The following is a 21025-nucleotide window of genomic DNA, read 5'->3' as shown; positions in this document are numbered from 1 at the left end:
TCCCTGGCCCTAGACCACGGTGAAACCCCGTCTGCTACTAAAAACAACAGAAAAAAAAAAAACTAGCCGCGGCCGAGGTGGCGGGCGCTGAGTCCCAGCTACTGGGAGGCTGAGGGCCAGGAGAATGGGCGTAAACCCGGAAGCGCGGAGGCTTTGCAGTGACGCCGAAGATTGCGGCCAGCTGCACTCGCCAGGCCTGGGCGACAGAAGCGGACTTCCGTTGCCCTCGCAAAAAAAAAAAAAAAAAAAAAAAACCAGTGTCATGCGGCCCCTTAAATATATATTTAATCATCTTTGTGTTGTTATAATAATTTTTTTTTAATTGGCAACAACTTAACTCTCCAATGTTAAAAGATTGGTTGGGGGGTTGGCTAACTGTAGTATATGTTCTCATAGAATGATGTATACATATTGAGAAAGCACTTCTAGAGACAATTTTTAATGACTTGGAAAAAAAATGTATTGCTTTAGGCCAGGAGTTCGAGACCAACCTGGCCAACAAGGTGAAGACCAGTCTCTACCAAAAATACCAAAAAAAAAAAAAAAAAAAAAAAAAAAAAAAATTAGCTGGGCATGATAGGACATGCCAGTTACTCAACAGGTTGAGGCAGGAGAATGGCTTGAACCTGGGAGGTGGAGGTTACAGTGAGCCAAGACTGTGCCACTGCACTCCAGCCTAGGTGACAGAGCAAGACTCTGTCTCAAAAAAAAAACAAAAAGAAAAGAAAAAGAAAAAACATTTAAAAAAATTTAAAGTACTAACAAGGAGTATATAAAGATAATAGCCACCATGTGTTTAACCCCTGCCATGTACTGTGCAGCTACTTCACACATGATACATTTCCTTTACATGTATGATCTGGCTCTCATGAGCCTCGGCACAGTCCCACAAGGCAGGCAGATCATCCGACTTTAGAAGGAGACAGATGCACAGTGATGAGGGTCCTATCTGTGTACCCTGCCACACAGTGTCTTCATAACGACACTGATCCACTGAGCGCTCACAGATGATCTGGAAGCTGTTATTCCCATCTCACAGATGAGGCTTAGAGAGCCCAGGAGCCTCTGCTGAGTTCCAGGACACACTTTCTCTCCTGGGGCCGCACAGGTCAGCACACGGAGCACTGCTGAAGGAGCATTCTCCCCTCCTTGCTCCCAAGCCAAGCCCCGTGCCGTCTGCCTCCCTGGGACCCAGAAGGCAGGGCCTGTCCTCTCTGGAACCACCACCCCCACCTCCCCACCTGGCTCTAGCAGAAGTGGTGCCTCCATCCTCAGAGCTCTGAGGGCCGGCCCAGGGCTGCAGGTACCTTTTTCTCCCGTGGGGCCGACTCTTCCAGGCCGTCCTGGGGCGCCTTTGTCTCCCTTCTCTCCCGCATCCCCTGTGGAAGAAGTCACATCCATTTAGTAGCTTGTCTGGCCAGCACAGCGTCCCAGAGTGATCTGTGGAAGAAGAACAGTTAGAAGGACTCTCCCTGGGTCCCTGCAGGCCCCCAGGCCCCTTCTCCCCACGCCCTCCCCCGCTGCCTGCAGCCCAGCCCCTACGCTGGGTGCCCCGATTCTGTTTTCAGGCCTATTTCTCTCCCTGCCCTACCTTCTCCCTTAGAAAGGGCGTGTTTCTCTCACCAGTTCCCCGTCTTGGTGGGCTCCCAGTCTGTCCCTGGGCACACAGTGCCCCATCTAAATGCCAGCTCTCCCCCACCCTAACACCAATGAGAAGGGCAGCAGCGTCTCCAGGTGCCCCCCACGGGAAGCGACACCCCGACCTCTCCCGGCGCTTCGTCTGCTTGGTACTCGGGGAAGGATGACCTCGGGCACTATGTCAGTGCCCCCCTGGCCCTGTCAGCGTGAGTCCCCCAGGCACAGGCTCCTGCTCAGCCAGGGCCTCCACCGTGGGGGCTGCCTGTGACCAGGTGGGCACGTCCACCCACTTCCGGGGCTCAGCAGGTGCGGGAGACAGAGGGTGAATCACGGGTGGAGACACCCTACAAGGCACAGTTCAGAGATGTGCGCAGTGAGCCCGGGGCCTCAGCAAGGCCTGTGGGCACCAACCCCTCCGCTCCAGTCTGCTCCCCGCACTCTAATCCACACCAAAACCACTGTCCTGAAACACATGGAATTCCATTATGTCTCTGGATGTAGCAATCAATGACGCCCAGTACTTGAGCCCCTCCTCAGTGTAGTCTCTACCTCGGATCCCGGTCATCCCCTACTCTGTGCCCTCTGCCCCCTGGTTAGCCGGCTCCGTCCAGGGTCCGCTTTCTCACCTGGTTCTCCTGGAGGCTCTTCTGGATTCTCTCAACAGGACCACTCTGATCTGCTGGCTGGGATTCGGCTCTGTAGTCATTTTTATGAGGCCGCATTTCTTACCTGTTGCACTATCCCTCCTCTGAATGGCTGCAGAGAGGGAGCATGTGCGCGTGTGCGCGTGTGTGTGTACACATGTGCGTGTGCATCTGTGCGTGCGTGTGTGTGCACGTCTGCGTGTGTGCATCTGTGTGCGTGTGTGTGTGCATGTGCATAGGTGTGTGTGTGGGTGCATGTGTGTATGTGTGTGAGCGTAGGTGTGCATGTGTGTGTGCGTGCGTAGGTGTGCATGTGTGTGTGTGCGTGTGCATGGGTGTGCATGTGTGTGCACTGACATGCTACAAATTCACCTTCCCTCTCTGCACAATCGTGCCAGCGTTCACATAAACTTTGATTCTCTATAACTCTCCATTTGCACCTTGTCTTGGAGAGAGGCTCAGCTGAGATTACAGATCCCTCCACAAAATCCCCAAAGCCGATTATCTGGCCTCACGGAGGGGACATTCCATTTAAATCCAAGTAACAAAGAGAAAAGCACAGCGACGGCGGCTGGCACATCCCCACATCACCCCCATGCCCCAGCCCCAGTCCCCAGGGCCACCTGCTGAAAAGCCTGTGGGCTGCCCCTGGGCTGCCCCACGGTGGACACTCACACGCTGCCCTGAGGCTCCAAGTAGTTCTCAAGTTTGCGTTCCTAGCTTGTAAGAAGAAAAGAGAAGTGTTGACAGTTTAGCAAGAAATATCCACTAACAAGATAAACTCAGCATTAAGAATCCCCAGAGGTTTCAGGGGCACCAGCATCGTGCAGAAGAAAGAACAGAGGAGACGGAAAGGTGGAGGTTGACTGTGCAATCGGTGAACTGAGGTCCTCATAACAAGGGAGAGGCCAGTCCGTGAACAACAGCACACTGCGGCGGAAAGAGCCGAGCAGAGATGTTGTGCGGCAGCCACTCCGCAGAAAGGCGAGTCCCCAGTGGCCAAGGACGAAGAGGCCTCGTGAAGCCAGGGGTGAGGAGGAAGCATCGTTCACAGGGCAGTACTAGTAAGAAATGCAGGTGTCGTTTGTTTGTTTTGAAGTTATGAAGTTGAGAGTTGAAGGAAAAACTTACAAATGTCAATGGCCATCTTATAGCATTTCCGGAAGGAGAGGAACAAAGCCTTCACGGCTGGGAAGATTCAGTAGCTGCGATTGCCCAGTACTAAGGAAAGCCATGAAAGAATGCTGTGAAAGGGCCTGCAGAGAACCACATGGGGAAAATTAGAGAGAAGTAACTCAGATATGTCAGAGCGACACCGCAGGACACTGAGAATAAAGAGAAAATTCTGTCAGCTACCCAGGAGGGGAAAACAGTTTTATAGACTGCATGCCTGTGAATGAGAATCAGATTGACATAAGAATTCTCATTAGCAACATGGGACGCAAGAATAAAATGAGGCAATCACCTCAACAAAGGAGCCATCATTTAGACAGCAAGATCCGAAAAGCCCCTCTGAGGGGTGGCTCTCAGGCTGAGCTGCTGAGCAGGGTAGCCAGGCACAGAGTAAGAAGTGTTCCGAGGACAGGGTCAGCAGGTGCACAGATGAGGGGGAAGGGCTGGAAGGGCTGACGGAAAGCCAGGTGGCTGGGCAAAGCAAGCCGTGAGCCTGGGGCAGCAGGCAGCCCAGGGACTTCATGCCTGGCGCTCATAGGGATAACTTGACCACCCACGCCATGGACCAGGCCAACAGCGATTGTGGCCGAGAGGAGGGCAGAAGAATGTTTCCTTCATAAAGCATTTCACACCACCTACATGAGAGCCGTCTGCTCTCTCTCCCACAGGCTGAAAGCTCCGAGAAGACACAGCTCCATCTCACCCAACCCTGGGTCCCCCAGAGCACCAGGAAGAAGGCGAGTGCTCCAACAGTACTCGTAGAGAATTAACACTAAGCAGGTCTGCCAGCTCTTCTCAAACTGCTCAAGAAAGCTCCTGGAGTTTGTACACGGCATTCACTTATTTGCATAATAATTTCACCATGGGTCGGGCACTGTGTCCACTCTACAGGTGAAGACGCAGCTGTGAGAATCAAGTGACATGTCCAAGCTGGGATGTGCTGGCATGCCAGTGTGTCTTTACCACGCCTTCCTCGGGCGTCAAAACCTCAGAGCGAGACTCACTAACCAGCATGACTACTCACCCTCGTCTCCTCTCCTCCTCCTAAAGACAAAGCAGTAAGGACAAGCTTGTCATGATAGCTTCTGACCAACCTCCACCTGCAACCATCTGCTTGTCTCTAATCTGATTTTTGAAAACTTGTTGGCCAGGTAGAGTGACTCGTGCCTGTGATCCCAGCACTTTGGGAGGTCAAGGCAGGAGGATCACTTAAAGGAAGCCTGGGCAACATAGCAAGACTCCATCTCTACAAAAAAATTAGCAGGGGCCAGGCATGGTGGCTCACACCTGTAATCCGAGCACTTTGGGAGGCCAAGACGGGTGGATCACCTGAAGTCAAGAGTTCGAGACCAGCCTGGTCAACATGGTAAAACCCCGTCTCTACCAAAAATACAAAAATTAGCCGGATGTGGTAGTGGGTGCCTGTAATCTCAGCTACTCTGAAGGCTGAGGCAGGAGAATCACTTGAACCCAGGAGGCAGAGGTTGCGATGAGCCGAGATCACGCTATTGCACTCCAGCCTGGGCAACAAGAGTGAAACTCTGTCTCAAAAAAAAAAATTAGCAGGGTGTGTTGCCGTGCACCTGCAGTCCCAGCGACTCAGGAAGCTGAGGTGGGAGGAGCTCTTCAGCCCAGGAGTTGGAGGCTGCAGTTAATTGCACCCCTGCACTCCAGCCTGGGTGACACAGCAAGATCCTATCTCTAAAAAAGCAAAAAAACAAAAAAAACAAAAATCAAAGAAAAGAAAAATAGTTCATAGTAACAACTGGAGGCAGGGAAGGACTCTGAAAAGCACCACACACTACGCTGTGTCCGACAAACTCTCGTTACTAAAGCAGCAAAGAAAGAAATAGTAAGTCATTACAAACAGCGAGGCTTTCTAAAGAGGACTGAACATGGACTTTCTTCATATATCTCAGCTAATCACAAAATCCACTTAAACGCCATCTCCCAAGGGCTCTGCTTAATGGACCTGTGTCTGCAGTTGAACAGGGCCCGGCGCATTTCAGCCAGCGCTGGGCAGCAGGTACCCCAAATGCCTCAGGGCTGTGCCTGCAGCGTGGGGAGCCCAAACTTGGAGTCAGACACTGCTTTCCTTCCTGCGCAAAACCCAGCGTAAGCCCTCCCAGCCTGGCCCTCCTCAGCTCTGATGAGGATTGAACAAAATATGCCCTGGAAGACACCGTGCTGGTTGTCACGAGAAAAAGTATTTTAATCTCTGGTTCGGGACTAGCAGCATTGAAGACCAGAGAGTACAGAGGCCTACCATCCACGGCGCGGCTGCCCTGGTTTCTCTGCGGTCCCCGTCGCCTCCGCCTTGCAGACTTGCCCTGTCCATGCATCTTAAGAACCAAGGCTGTTTTCAAGCACTGTTCACAATTTGGCAGGGCTGTTTGTTTTCTTGTTGTTGTTGTTGTTGTTATTGTTTCCAGAGATGGGGTCTTACTATGTTGCCCTGGGTAGTCTCAAGCTCCTGGGTTCAAGTCATCCTCCCATCTCAGCTTCCCAAAGTGCCAGGATCACAGGCGTGAGCCACTGCACCTGGCCAATTTGGCAGAGTTTGAAGTGTTCATTGTCCACTGGTCCCAGGGGTCACAAAGATGTATGTCCCTGCAGGTAATGACCCCAGAGCAGGATTTCTATACACCTCCCCACTCAGCACTGTGCATTTTGTAATGTAGACCCAGTGAGCGCAATGAATTTTTCCCACATCCTTTTCATTTTCAGAAGATTGACTACATAGTTCTAATGACAAGTTATTTCTCTGCCAGGAGAGGCTAACATTTCAACCGCTGGCTCACTTCCCACCATTATCACAACACGGCTCTCTCCTTGCTCAAAGAAACAAAACATGGCTGGCATTTACTATTTGCCTGGCTTCCCTGCAAATCATGTACAAATCTACGAACAAAAATCTTTTACCTAGATTGCATTTGGGGTCATTTCCCACCCAGCTAGGAAGGCACATGCCAGTTATTTTATGGAGAACCTAAGGTATTTCAACATATTTACAGCCAGTTGAGGAAGATCCGTGGACAGTGCTTGACTGTCGTGCCACTGGCTTCTAAGGCTGAACAAACTCGTGTGCCAGCGACTTCACATCCCTGCCGGCCACAGCAAGTGCCACGGCACCCCAGGGCCATGGGAAGTCAGAGAGGAGGAAGCCGAGACCTCAGCCTGCTTGGCTCGTTCTACACAAGGGGAGACGGCACCAGGCCGTCAGATGCCAGAAGAGCAAACCTCCCACAGCGCATGTTATTCAGGCCCCATTACTGGCTTTACCAGTGTTGTTTTAAAGAATGGCAGTAAATGATTTTTAAATAAATTTGATAGGCCAGGCGTGGTGGCTCACACCTGCAATCCCAGCATTTTGGGAGGCCGAAGCGGTGGGAGTTCAAGACCAGCCTGGACAACACGGTGAAACCCCGTCTCTACTAAAAATACAAAAATTAGCCAGGCATGGTGGTGCCTGCCTGTAATCTCAGCTACTTGGGAGGCTGAGGCAGGAGAATCGTTGGAACCCGGGAGGCAGAGGCTGCCATGAGCCAAGGTCGTACCACTGCACTCCAGCCTGGGCAACAAGAGAGAAACTCCATCGCAAAAAGGAAAAAAAAAAGGAAAAAAAAATTTAATTTGATAAAACCTATAAGAAGAACTACAACCTTTCACATTTCCGGGCAACACATTTGTTAATACAGATAAATGTTTTCCCACCTACAGTCATTTTTTTAACCACTAAAAAAAAGACTGCTTTTTTCCCATTAAAAGGAGTTGTCATTCTCTCTAACTGTAAAGATGATATATTATTATTAGGCCTGGAATGACAAATAAATGTCATTCAAGCACCACCAGCAGTCAGTGGCAGCCTGGCGCATGTGCCCAGGAAGATTCTTCAGCCAAATGTGGAGTCGGCAAAGGTTTCAGGATCCAAAATGCAAGTGGTGCGGGGGGAGAGCGCGTCCCGTGTTTCACAGACCAGATGCCACCCCATGTCCTGGGCTGAATGGCGGGACTGTGAGGAGACAGACCACAGCTTCTTCATCCCAGCCAGGAGCCTGCCCGGCAGATTCTCAACAGCTGTTTGTCTAATGAATGAATGGTGACTACGTATGTGTCTGTTTCCTTAGAAGTAGGCACTGCCCTGCACGCTGCCTCTCCTCTCTGACCTCCAGCTGTACTGCACTGCACGCTGCCTCTCCTCTCTGACCTCCAGCGGCACTGCACTGCACGCTGCCTCTCCTCTCTGACCTCCAGCGGCACTGCACTGCACGCTGCCTCTCCTCTCTGACCTCCAGCGGCACTGCACTGCACGCTGCCTCTCCTCTCTGACCTCCAGCGGCACTGCACTGCACGCTGCCTCTCCTCTCTGACCTCCAGCGGCACTGCACTGCACGCTGCCTCTCCTCTCTGACCTCCAGCGGCACTGCACTGCACGCTGCCTCTCCTCTCTGACCTCCAGCGGCACTGCACTGCACGCTGCCTCTCCTCTCTGACCTCCAGCGGCACTGCACTGCACGCTGCCTCTCCTCTCTGACCTCCAGCGGCACTGCACTGCACGCTGCCTCTCCTCTCTGACCTCCAGCTGTACTGCACTGCACGCTGCCTCTCCTCTCTGACCTCCAGCGGCCCTGGGGTGCTACAGCATATGCTGTGGCTGGCAGGGATGAAGTCTGCTGACACACATCGTTTTCTCCATTGAGTAACCCAATTTCTGACACACTGGGCATCCTGAATCCTTCTAAACCGTTCCTCACCCCTGGTGCTCACCTCTCACTTGCAGACTCGCGGGGCACGTGCTGGACGGACACCTGATCTGCTCCCTGGTTGGGCTCACTGCCTGCACAGGGTTAGTGCTTTGTAAGTCACTGTCCCAGAGCCGGGAGCAGGGGCTGGGTCCCCGGTCACCATGTGCCCACTCCTGGTGCCACCATTGCATCCCCACAGAACGCAAAGCTGGCATTGCCTCCCCAACCTCACGGACCAGGAGGCCAAGGCTTGGAAGGACAGGTGACCCATCACACAGCATAGCTGACCCACAGCACACTCAGATCTGCCCCACTTCCCAGCCTGTGGGAAACGAGGCATATCCAGGGGACCCAGGACGTGGAAGGCTGGGAAGGACCCTCCCAACAGCACCTGGGAAAGGCAGCATCCAGAAAGGACCCTGGAGCCCACCCCACGGCCCCCATAGTGCGGGCTACAGACCTGGCAGGGCACAGGGAAGAGAATGGTAGGGACTCGGGGGCACCCACCACATAAGGTAGGGACGTGACCTCCCCAGCCTAAAGTCCAGCTCTCCACAGCCATGGTTTCCAACTTAAAGCTGAAGGTTCCACTCACAAACCCACACATGCGACCACAAAGTCAGGGCCAAAGCCACTTTCACCAAAACTTCTGAGAGAGCCACACACGTCCAACGGTTTAAGTTGCTTCCAACATAATTAAACATTTTCTAAAGCAAGCGTCTTCACCAGAAATAAAAGCACAAAGGCCACTCGGCTTGTCTGGGCTGTAGGGCGGCCCACTTGGTTTCCAACAGCAGGGTGAACAAGCCAGAAAAGAGCCCCGATCCAGAGCTGCGTGGCCTGGCAGGGTGGCCCTGAGCTGTTCGGACCCTGTGCCCCAGAAGAGGGCTTGTCTTTTATGGTGACTATTTTGATCGTGGTTTGAATCCACTTTTCTCTAATGTTTCAATAAAAAGAGCTGCAGCCACTCCACAAGAGACACTGAAGGCCCAAGCAGCCTGCGTGGGGATGAGGAGGAGGCGGACTTGATTCAGGGCGCAGAAGGTCAATGTGCCCCTCCACCTCCTCAGCACCCATGTGACTCCCCTCAGCTGCGGCCTGGACTCTGCCGTGGCTCGTGCAGCCCCGGCCCTGCCACCCGACACTGGCACACACTCTGCTGTCCCTTCTTGGGTTCTGTAATTTTGAACAAGGGGCCCACATTTTCATTTCACACTGGGCTCCACCAGGTTTGGGGACCTGTTGCCTCTGCTTTGTAGAAGCTGGTGATTTTCTTACTTGAAGATGCTACTCGGAAGGCTTCAGATCCTGCAGCCTCATGGACTTTCTCACCCATGCCTGACATGCAGAACTATCTCTATCTGTGAGCAGATTGCAGACAAAGCAAAAAGAAAACAAACAAACAATGTTTGTTTCTTTTTTTTCCCCCTAGCCACTAGACCAGCAGGGATTTTTAATTTTTAAAATAAAATATTAAGAGCTCTCAGGACGCCATGTGGAGCACACTTGGGGAACTCACGCAAATTGCAGATTTTCTCTGAGCCCCAAATTTCCTCATGCGTAAAATGGTCCAAATGAGATCATCTCATGGGGAGCATCACACGAGGCCATGTGTGCAGGGTCTGACAAAACCCAGGTGCCTTCCAGCAAGGCCCCCCTGGAGAGGGCTGAGTTGCAAATAAATTGCTACCTTCAGAATTAGAAATTCCATGGCCGAAGACAGTTTAGACTTCATGTTGCCCAACCCTTGATTTCCAGATGGGGAAACTGAGGCCCAATGGGGTGAGCAGATTTGCCCGGGCTTTGTGCTTTTCTGTGGAACTTCCCAGTTGCATAGGAGTCTCTGAACTGGCCCAGAGGCCACTGGCCAGCAGCCCAAAGTTCAGGGAGTGGTTACCTTTGAGGCCAGGGACGAGGATCTGCACGGAGCAGGCGTCATCACCAGCCGGCTGAGGATGTCCAGACGGCAGCAGTGACAGGAAGGCCAGGCTGATTAGAACGCCCGCCAGGGCCAGATCCCCCCTCATCCTGAGCGCAGGCAGGACACCGACTCCTACACAGAGGAAGGAATAAACAGTGATGGGAACTGCAAAAGCCGGGCAGCCAGTGACAGTGAGCAGGCCTGGAGGCAAGGCGTGCAGCCCTCCTGGCGCCTGGAAGGGCTGTCTGGGCCCCCAGGCCAGGTTCTCCCCACTCACTCAAGCACCAATCATGAGCCTCCACCGAGAAGCTTCCACAGCAGCCCCAAGGTCAGGCACCAGGCACCAAGTGCATGCCAGCCCTGGTCAGTGAGCCTTGGTTGAAGGCCTACGACTCGCCCACCCCAAGGAGTTCCATCTGGTCTGTGGGACAAACGATTCCTACACAGAGTGGAGTAGGGGGTCTCCACACGGCATGGCCAACGACAGACATGGAGCCTCTGCAGAGCTGGGCACAGTGGAGGGAGGCTGAGAAACATCTAAAGGAAAGAGCCGAGGTGCCTGAGGAGCTCCAGGCTTAGTGGCTCCATTCACAGACAACAAATCCACGCCCCACATCTCCTTAGGTGACAGGACATGGGCCCTCCTCGGTGAGATCAATAAGGAGAGAGGAGCCCAGCCTTAGGAACGCAGGGTCCTGGGGAGGTGGGGGCCGAGCCCACAGGAAGAGGGGTATCATGGACTCCTGACCGTCCCAGGAGGGGCAAGTATGTGCTGCCCCCGTTGTTTCTTCAACGCAGAGGGCGTTAAAACTTGGAAAACAAGGCCGGGCGTGGTGGCTCACACCTGTAATCCCAGCACTTTGGGAGGCCAAGGTGGGCAGATCACCTAAGGTCGGGAGTTCTAAACCAGCCTGGACAACATGGTGAAACCCCGTCTCTTCCAAAAATACAAAACTTAGCTGGGTGTGGTGGTGGGCACCTGTAATCCCAGCTACTTGGGAGGCTGAGGCAGGAGAACTGCTTGAACCCAGGGGGCGGAGGTTGCGGAGTGCTGAGATCGTACCACTACACTCCGGCCTGCATGACAGCAAGACTCCATCCCAAAAATATATATATGTATATATAATAAATAAAACTCGGAAAACAAAGAGGGCAATGGAAACTACTGAACTTGAAGGAGAGGCCAGGAAACAGAGGGACAGGGACAGGAGGGGAGAGAGGGACAGTCCAGAAGGCAGAGTGCAGACAGCAGCCCCGGAGTACAGCGGAAAAAGAGCCACGGCGAGCTGGGCCTGGGGCTCCCACAGAGCATCGAAGCCACAGGAGCATCCGTCCATCCCAAAGACCATGCTTCTGGATACTTCCTGGCCTCCTTTCGTTTGGTTAATCATTCGTTTAAAAACATTTGTGGATGCCGACCAAATGTCAGGCACAGTTCTAGGCACCAGGAGTAGAGCAAGAACATTTATGTTTTTATTCCTATTGGAAGAGACAGACAGACAGACCGAGACAGACAAAGGCAGGGGTAAGCGCCGTGGGGAAGAGTGAGGCAGGGTACAGTGGCCGGGACACATGCTGCTGTTCAAGACGGTTGCCAGGGAAGCCTCGCTGACAGGTGGATGAGAGTGGCTCAGAGAAAGCCCCGAGGCAGTGCATGCCAGACAATGCGGGGAGAGGTGGGCTGGCCTGGTGGGCACAGAGGAAGCCAAGGCCAGAGAGCAGGAGACAGTAGCCGGCGCCCGGCAGCTTTGGGGGTTGCTCTGTATGAGACAGAGGGTCTGGATCAGGGAGCGGCTTTATAAAAGGGTCACCCTGCTCTTGAGACAGGACTTAGAGGAATAGCAACCGAAGACAGGAGGCCAAGCCAAGGTGACCACAACAGCACAGTGGGCAAGGACAGCAGCTAGACCCCATGTGTGGGTGGAGGTGATGACAAAGGTCTGGGATGCAGTCTGGAAGCAAAGCTGACAGGTTTTGCTGATCAATGATGTGGGAAACGACAGACAGAAGTCAAAGATTAAAGCTTTTGTTCTGAGCAGCCAGATGAACAGTGCAGCCAGCTGCTGAGAAACAGAACTGAGGAGGTGAGGCTAAGTCAGGGGCCCGGGTTCGACTTTCCGAGTCTGAGACACCTCTAGACTCCCATGTGACCCAGCGGGTGAGCAATGGTTCGGTTTGCAAGGCTTGGAGGTCAGGGCACCTTGCATTTTCTCTTCCTCAATTCCAGGCCAGCTGGCCCTCTCAGGCCCAGAATGAAGGTCACCTTAGCTGCCAGAGAAAGGCCATCTGTGGTGGGGGGATTTCCACATCAACAGCCCCGTGACAGCCCTGCTACAAAAGCCAGGGGAGAGTGGTCCAGACAGTCCCAAAAGCCAGGGCCCCATGGCGTCTACAGAGACCCCACCTCTGGCTGGCGAAAGCCCACCTTTACCACCTGAAGTCCTGCTGCACGACGAGTCCTCCCAGAAATGTGTGGAGGTCAAGATGCCCAAGACAGCCCTGCAGCTTGAAGGGAAGTCATTTGAAATCCCTCTCCCAAATCTGAAAAAATTCCCTCTAGTGGTAACAGACAAAAAGATGACGTGGAGACGGCTGGGGTTACTGCCATAAACATTCCGTGTTAAATGTCCATTACCGCTGAGGCAAGGGTTAATGAAGGGGCGGGGCGGGAAGGGAGAGAGGGTTAGAGTCAGGGCGGAGCCAGAGCTTGGGCAAGTGAGTGGGAGAGCTTCACTTGCCAAAGAGGACAGACTCGTCCTACCTCTATGAAAACCTACAGACCTTAAAGCTGAAGCCGCCTCTCATCCTGGGTGTCCAAGAATGGCTCAGGGAAACAAAGGTACTTTAAAGCTAAAAGTCACAGTGGCTCACGCCTGTAATCCCAGCACTTTGGGAGGCCGAGGCCAGGAGATGGCTTGAGCCCAGGAGGTTGAGACCAGCCTGGGCAACATGGCTAAACCCCATCTACAAAAAATTAGCCAGGTGTAGTGATAGGCCCCTGTAGTTCCAGCTACAGGAGAGGCTGAAGTGGGAGGCTGAGCCCGGGAGGTTGACGCTGCAGTGAGCTCTGATCGCACCACTGCACTCCAACCTGGGCAGTCAGAGTGAGACCCTGTCTCAAAAAAAAAAAAAAGAAAAGGAAAAGAAAAAAAAGCTCAAAGTCACAAAAAGTAAACCCATGAGCTTCAGATACATCATGATGGTCTACGTAGTCCGCACGCCACCCTGTCCATGAAGACCCTACTCAAATCCCGGCTCCTCTCCCGTCACTCCAGGGCCCACTGCGCATGTGGGAAGGGTGGTGGAAAAAGGGATTCAGAAACTGCCCACACCCCCTTTTATTCAAACATCCTGCAAGAATCCACAAGGAATCAGAAGTAGAGATGACTTTACAAAGCACAGGAGTGGGAAGGCCAGGAGGAAAGTGGGGGCTCCCGGCTCTGCAGAGAAGGGACTGTGGGTGGGAGCCCACCTCGTGCAGTGACGCAGCCATCACGGGGCCCGGCATTGTCCTGCTGAGGCTCTCATCATCATTAACATTGTGATGGGAAATGTCAGTTACACACAAAACCAGTACCATGAACTTCCACGTACCATTGCCCAGCTTCAACAATTATTAACACTTCGAGGTGTCATTTTTGATGCTCACTTTCTAGTTCATTAGGAGTTAATGTGTATACAACTACACGATGACAAGGTCTCACCACACTGCAGACACTGGTGAGCGCACCTGCCTCGCCAGCCCCGAAACCCCAGCCCTGCTCCCATCCACCCGCCCTCCCCTGGGGGACGCCATCCCAAATGCGAGCTTCTCCTCTGGAGGGGTTTAAGCAGTATTCCTACACATTATGCGTTCTTAAAGCATCTTCTGTCACGTTTTGCTTGTTTTTGGTTTGGGGACAGGACTGGAGTGCAGTGGTGCCATCTTGGCTCACTGCAGCCTCAGTTTCCTGGGCTCAGGGGATCCTCCCAGCTCAGCCTCCCTAGTAGTCGAGACTATAGGCATGTACCACCATGCCTGGCCAATTTTTGTCTTTTTTGTAGAGACAGGGTCTCGCCATGTTGCCCAGGCTGGTCTGCTGGGCTGAAGTGCTCTGCCCATCTTAGCCTCTCAAGCTGCTGGGATTATAGGCGTGAGCCACCGCGCCCAGCCTGGCTTGTTTTTGAGGTTTTTTTTTTTGGAGATGGAGTCTCGCACTGTCGCCCAGGCTGGAGTGCAGTGGCACTATCTCGGCTCACTGCAAGCTCTGCCTCCTGGTTTCACACCATTCTCCTGCCTCAGACTCCCGAGTAGCTGGGACCACAGGCGCCTGCCACCACGCCCAGCTAATTTTGTGTATTTTTAGTAGAGACGGGGTTTCACCGTGTTAGCCAGGATGGTCTCGATCTCCTGACCTCATGATCCACCTGCCTCGGCCTCCCAAAGTGCTTGGATTACAGGCATGAGCCACCGCGCCTGGCCGCTCTTGAGTTTTAAAAGATATCACAGCACAGTATCCACAGCATTCAATGTCTTTTTACTCAACTTTACGTAGCTGTAGCTTATGGATTATCTAATCTTATTAAGGCAGACTGCATGCCACTGATGGGTGCTGGGAGAGGAAGGGCACAGCTGGTGGCATGGAGCTCACCCTCAGGACTGTGGGGCAGCCAGCGCTTGCCTCCCTGGGCCACGGAGGGGCCACGGCACTGCCCAGAGACCTCCCGGGACTTGGCATCCTGAGTGCAGTGGGTGAGGGGCAGCTACAAATCCACTGAACCACTTACCAGCACCTTGGCCACACCACATGCCCTTTCCGAGCCCCTGCCCTTCTCTTAATGTGGAGATTGGCTATTTGAAGGGATAGCAGAGGTGATTAATGTGCGTGGCACCGTGACCCAGCGCGGCACACAGTGAATGCTCAGCGAATGGCAGCTCCTGATCCTACTGCGATCACATGCGTGGGCTCCCAGTCCAGGGAAAGCGCTGGAAGCCAGGGTTCCTCATCTGAGAACACCTGTGCCCTGCCCAATGCCTCTGCATTAGTCAGTTCTCCCACAGAATGGGCACAGGGAAACCTGCTTCCATTCAGTGCCATCCTGCAGTGTGGGTCATCGTGCACCAAATGAGGACCTGGCTTCTTCCTGCAGAGCCCTTTGCAGAAATGACTTTGTAAAGGACAAGGGTGCAGAATGTCCACTGGGTTGGAGGAAAATAACTCCCATACACTGCACAGAGGTCAGCACTATCAGGCCCTCGTCACAGATGAGGAAGCCAAAGAAAAGAAAAATTAAGAACCCTTCCCAGCATTGCGTAACTAGTATGTGGTGAGGGTGGGACTGAAATCCAGGGCTTCCCAGCACTGTTGGCTGCTTTCCTCTTTCTGCCCGACTACCCTTTCCCCATGCCTCAAAGGAAGGGCCCATCTTCCTCCTTCCGTCATGACATAAGGGATTTTTTAAAATAGGTTTTTGATGGAGAGAACAAGAAGTCAATATACATTGTATACCAAATGTGGACACATATCTGATTTAATTCCCAAAACAACCTTGTACATTATTACAGTTCCTCACGATAAAGACAATGCAATATGGAGTTGAACAATCGGCCCCAACTCCACCACCAGGCCTCCAGCCTCCTCTCCATACCCCCCACCCACAGCCCGCCTCCAGCCTCCTCTCCACACCCCGCACCCGCTGCTCCCCTGTAGAGACCCACACCCTGCTCCCCTGTGCTCACGTGGATAGTAGAACAATAAGGGCAACTGAAAAGCGGAAACCGAGGACCCCACCAGCGGACTTCACTCCTCCCACCAGCGGACTTCACTCCTCCCACCAGCGGACTTCACTCCTCCCACCAGCGGACTTCACTTCTCCCACTTTCCTTGTTCCCTGCAGGCTTGGAGTGATCTGTGCAAGCTACAGCTTCGTAAAGGTCTCTGAGCATGCAGAAGCCTGCAGTTGAGCAGGCACCAAACCGAGTGAACAAATGAATGAGTGAATAAAGGAACAAACAACAGAGCGAAAGTCCACAAATAGAGCCTCCTGCTCTTCTCCTGGTGGCGTTTCCATGTTTCCGAATCTTTATTACATCTAATGTCTACGCAGTATTTCCAGGGCAGGCAGTCTGCAGATGTGGGTTACTGCCCTGCTGTCGTTGTCCTGAAATTCTAATAATGTTGAAATGGGCCAAGCACAGTGGCTCACGCTTGTAATCCCAGCACTTTGGGAGGCCGAGGCGGGTGGATCACCTGAGGTCAGGAGTTTGAGACCACCCTGGCCAACATGGTGCAACCTCATCTCTACTAAAACTACAAAAATTAGCTAGGCGTGGTGGCGGGTGCCTGGAATTCCAGCTACTCGGGAAACTGAGGCAGGAGAATCGCTTGAACCCAGGAGGTGGAGGTTGTGGTGAGCGGAGATCATACCACTGCCCTCTAGCCTGAGCGAGAGTAAGACTCAGTCTCAAAAAAAAAAAAAAATGAAATAAATAAAATAAAATAAAAATAAAATGTCAAAACAAGGGGCACCACAAGGTTTGTAGCCATACAGGCTGGTCCACTGGGCTCATAACCATAGTCTCCCCGGCTGCTGCCTGAGCAGCAGTATTTTGGCTCCTGGTGGTATGTGGCTTCTGAAAGCAATGGTAAACTCTTGCTCCCCACCCACTCAGTGCGCAAGTCAAACCTTACTTCTCAGTGTTTGTTGGATGCAAACTGGGTTTAGATTTTTTTTTTTTTAATGTCTCAGGAATCAAAGGCTGACATGGGTATTTCCTCTCTAGTTAGAAATGATTCTGTTCAGGTGTAAACAGGCGTTCAGCAAGGCTTTTACTGCCTTCACTCCACACATGTTCCAAGAGTGGGTTCAACAAAGATCAGGCTCCATTTCCCAAGAAAAGGGGTGAGTAGGCCGGGCGCGGTGGCTCAAGCCTGTAATCCCAGCACTTTGGGAGGCCGAGACGGGCGGATCACGAGGTCAGGAGATCGAGACCATCCTGGCTAACACGGTGAAACCCCGTCTCTACTAAAATACAAAAAACTAGCCGGGCGTGGTGGCGGGCGCCTGTAGTCCCAGCTACTCGGGAGGCTGAGGCAGGAGAATGGCGGGAACCCGGGAGATGGAGCTTGCAGTGAGCCGAGATTGCGCCACTGCACTCCAGCCTGGGCAACAGAGCGAGACTCCGTCTCAAAAAAAAAAAAAAAAAAAAAAAAAAAAAAAAAAAAAAAAAAAAAGAAAAGGGGTGAGTAGTGAGCGGAGAAACCCAGAGCAGCCCAGATGGGACTTCTCGTGCCTTCACTCACACTCACTCGCTGATCCCGGAGCAGCCCAGGCCGGGATTTCTCATGCCTTCACTCCATTCTTTCACTCACCCCGGAGCAGCCCAGGCCGGGATTTCTCGTGCCTTCACTCCATTCTTTCACTCACCCCGGAGCAGCCCACGTGGGACTTCTCGTGCCTTCACTCACTCCACTCATCCACTGACCCCCGGAGCAGCCCAGGCCGGGATTTCTCGTGCCTTCCCTCACTTCACTCATTCACTGACCCCGCTGCCCATTCACAGAGTTTCTGTCCACTTTCCTGCGACAGGCCCCATCTAGGCCTATGGGCACAGAGGCCCTGCCTCAGGGCGCTCTCTGACACACAGCAGGAACCACGGCAGGTAGGCACAGGGTGAGGGCACGCAGGTCCCCGAAGGAGTCTCTGCTTCCCAGAGGTCTCACCCTCTGACTGCCTTCTTAGAAGAGGAATTCTATTTTGTAAACGGAGAAGCCACAGCTACCCCCAGGACCTCTTTAAGAACAACATCCTTATCTCCCAGCCAGGGCCCAAGAAGCTTAGGGCCTTCCCATCAATGGAAGGGGCAGACTTGAACAGCAGGGGGAGGGGGTTAAACGTGGAATCCTGAGAAGAAGTACATGTTAAAAATGAAATGAACAATGGGGCCAGGCCCTGTGGCTCATACCTATAATCCTAGCACTTTGTGAGGCCAAGGCAGGCGGATCACCTGAGGTTAGGAGTTCGAGACCAGCCTGGCCAACATGGTGAAACCATCTCTCCACTAAAAAATACAAAGATTAGCTGGGCACCATGATGCACACCTGTAATCCTAGCTACTGAGGAGGCTGAGGCAGGAGAATCACTTGAACCTGGGAGGCAGAGGTTGCAGTGAGCCCAGATTGTGCCATTGCACTCCAGCCTAGGCGACAGAGCCAGACTCCATCTCAAAAAAAAAAAGAATGAAATAGACAATGGGAGAAAATCATGGCTTCAGTTGCCAAACATGCTATTCTACATTTTCGTTAAGTAACTTCAGCAATGCCCAGCAACTTACAGGCACCACAAAATGCCTCCTGAGGACCACATCCCTGAAGCACCAGGAGGCCCGTCTCACTGGCGACTGCCTCAACCCCGCTGTGGTGCTTCCCTCCCTACAGTGACAGAGCACCTTCTGGGGCAGCTTGGATTCTGCGTGGATTCCACCCCACAACAGCACACACTCCTCTTAGTTTCTTACCAAGAGCACAGAGTAAGAAGGGATCTCTCCCCTCTTACGTTCCCCCAGCAGTCAGCACATTACCGGTGTGCTCTCTTCTCTGGCGCATGGATTTTTCAAAATTGTAAATACAATCAAATAGCTGTGAAAGATTGGGGCAGTGCTCTGCCTAGCACAGGCAAAGTGTTTCCCATCAAACCAAAACGTCGGCTACCCACATGCCATGGCTTTAAACGCTCATCTTTACACTGAGAACGGCCACATCACCTCAGCTCTAAAAAGACAGCCAGTTCCTAGGGCAAGGCATCCAGGCAGGAGGCGGCTGCCCTAGGGAACTTTCCTCCTTTCCAATTTTGGAGACAAGATGACCCCACCTGGTTTTACACGACCCCATCTGAACTCCAAGTCCCTCCCTTGAAAGTTGCCACCCCAAGGCCCACCTTTCCCCCACCTCTCTGATCCCCGTTCCTGAGCCCAACACAGAGCCAATGGTCCCCGGGAGCAGTGGTGGCTGCTGTCCCCTGACCCCTCAGACGCTGCTCAGGCTCAGGAACAATCCTCAGGTTGTGCGACCAAGGACTGAACTGAGGTTTGGAGTTAGCAAAGACTGTTTCGCCCTCTGGGCCTTGGGCTCTTTGAAATCTGCCACCCAAGAGGGTGACTCCATCTTCCAGTAACTCTCAGGGGTCTGAACCCATCTCATCAATAGGCTCCACGAATTTCCGCCATGAACGAATCCAACTTTGGAACTCTGGTGCCAGATTTATTGAGACTCCCTCTTTTTTGCCAGGATCTAGGGACAGATTCCCATCCTCCTCGCTCAGCCGGAGCCCACGTCGCGCCCCGTTTGGAACCCTGCCTGCCTCCCCTCTCCACCGTCTTAGCCCCCGTCAACCCTCAGCTGCAGCCCCGGGCAGCGTCTCCTACCTGAGCACGCGTTAGGCGAACGGGGCGTCCTGCCCGTCGCCGGCCCGCGAGGACACTGCCCCCGGCGCCTCATGGCTGCTGTTTAGAGAGGCGGCCGCGGTCTAAGGCGCAGGGAGAAGCCTCGGCCTGGGCCATCAGACAGCCCAGCAAATCAGGCTGCCGGGCCGGCCGCAGCCTTATCTCGGCCGCTTCCTGTCTGCGCTGCGCCCACCGTCCCGCAGGGCGGCCTGGGGAGTGTGGCAACGCCGGCCACGCCAAGCACTCCCTGAGGCCGGCTTCGGGGTGGGGGGCACGACCCTCCTGGAGATGCCCCTGCTGACTCTCCAACCCAAACGCCCCACTCTTGTTTCTTTTTTGGCTTTCTCTTCTTTCTTTTCGTGTTTTGAAAAAATAAGCACGACTACTGTAGAAATTCAGAAGAGCATGAAGAGGAGGGACGCTCATCACCTGGCACCAATCAGACAGAAACCAGTGCAGCTGACTGATCTCCTTTGCTTCGCTCACAGGGGATTTCGCTTCAGAAGGCAGTAAGAGCTTGACCACGGGCTGTGGAGACCTGGCCACACCTGAGTCCGGAAACTCACTCCACGCATTTAAGTTTCATTTAAAGGCAAGTTTCATGTAATGCCAGAAACAAATCTTAGTCAGGGGCTGGATAGATCCAGCTTCTGTGCAGCCTGAATCTTGCATGTTTTGGGGGACAGAGGAACCTTATTTAAGAAAAAGAGACATATAAAATTACAATCATAGGAAGCTAGGTTCAAAGGTGAATATTTATTTAGACTGAAAACTCAGAAAATAAAATGTAAAACAGACTAATTCCACACAAATAATAAAATTCAGGAAAATAATGGATTATTTGAAATGTATGATTAAAGTTATACATAAATCTGACAATTTAGACAAAATGAACCACTTCATGAAAACACACTACAACATGCTCAGCAGGAAACAGATAATTCAATAGCCCTATACCAAGGAAGGGAATTGAACTTGCAATTTAAACACTCCCCAGAAAGACATTTCAGGGCCAGATGGTTACACAGGAGAGTCTACAAAACGTTTAAGAAAAATTAACACCAATTCTACACATCCTGTTCCAGAAAATAGAAGAGGAGGGAATATTTACCAATTCATTTTATAAAGTTGATTATTACCCTGATACCAAAAGCAGACAAAGACAGAACAAAAAAACTGTAGACCAATAACCCTCATGAATATAGATGAGAAAATCCTTAATAAAATATTAACAAACAGAATTCAGTAATATAGAAAAAGATTTATCAACTATGACCAAATGGGGTTTCATCCAGGAATATGAGGCTATGTCAATAGTCAAAGCTCCTTTCATAAAAACCCATTAACAAGCTAACAAAGAAAATCACACGAATATGTCAATTGATGCAGAAATAGCATTTGGCATAAATGACACCTGTCATGACAAAAACTCTCAGAAAAGTAGTTGCAGGAGACCTTCCTCAACTTGATAAAGATCATCTTT

The 21025-nt window shown here is 52.4% G+C and overlaps 1 protein-coding gene across 1 annotated transcript in view; it reads right to left on the bottom strand.

The window, feature by feature from the left end:
- The window catches only part of COLEC11 (collectin subfamily member 11), a 47421-nt gene extending 27538 nt beyond the window's left edge, over positions 1 to 19883 (bottom strand). The window contains 3 exon segments of the mRNA XM_017860339.1: positions 1308 to 1379; positions 10098 to 10253; positions 19525 to 19883. Of these exon segments, the coding sequence (XP_017715828.1) occupies positions 1308 to 1379; positions 10098 to 10253; positions 19525 to 19597 (301 nt within the window). The 5' untranslated portion in view covers positions 19598 to 19883.
- Between the last annotated feature and the right edge of the window lie 1142 nt (positions 19884 to 21025).

Source organism: Rhinopithecus bieti, unplaced genomic scaffold (assembly GCF_001698545.2).
Source record: "Rhinopithecus bieti isolate Rb0 unplaced genomic scaffold, ASM169854v2 scaffold_51905, whole genome shotgun sequence".
In the NCBI taxonomy this organism is placed as follows: domain Eukaryota; kingdom Metazoa; phylum Chordata; class Mammalia; order Primates; family Cercopithecidae; genus Rhinopithecus; species Rhinopithecus bieti.
This window is presented reverse-complemented; position numbering and strand designations above follow the sequence as displayed.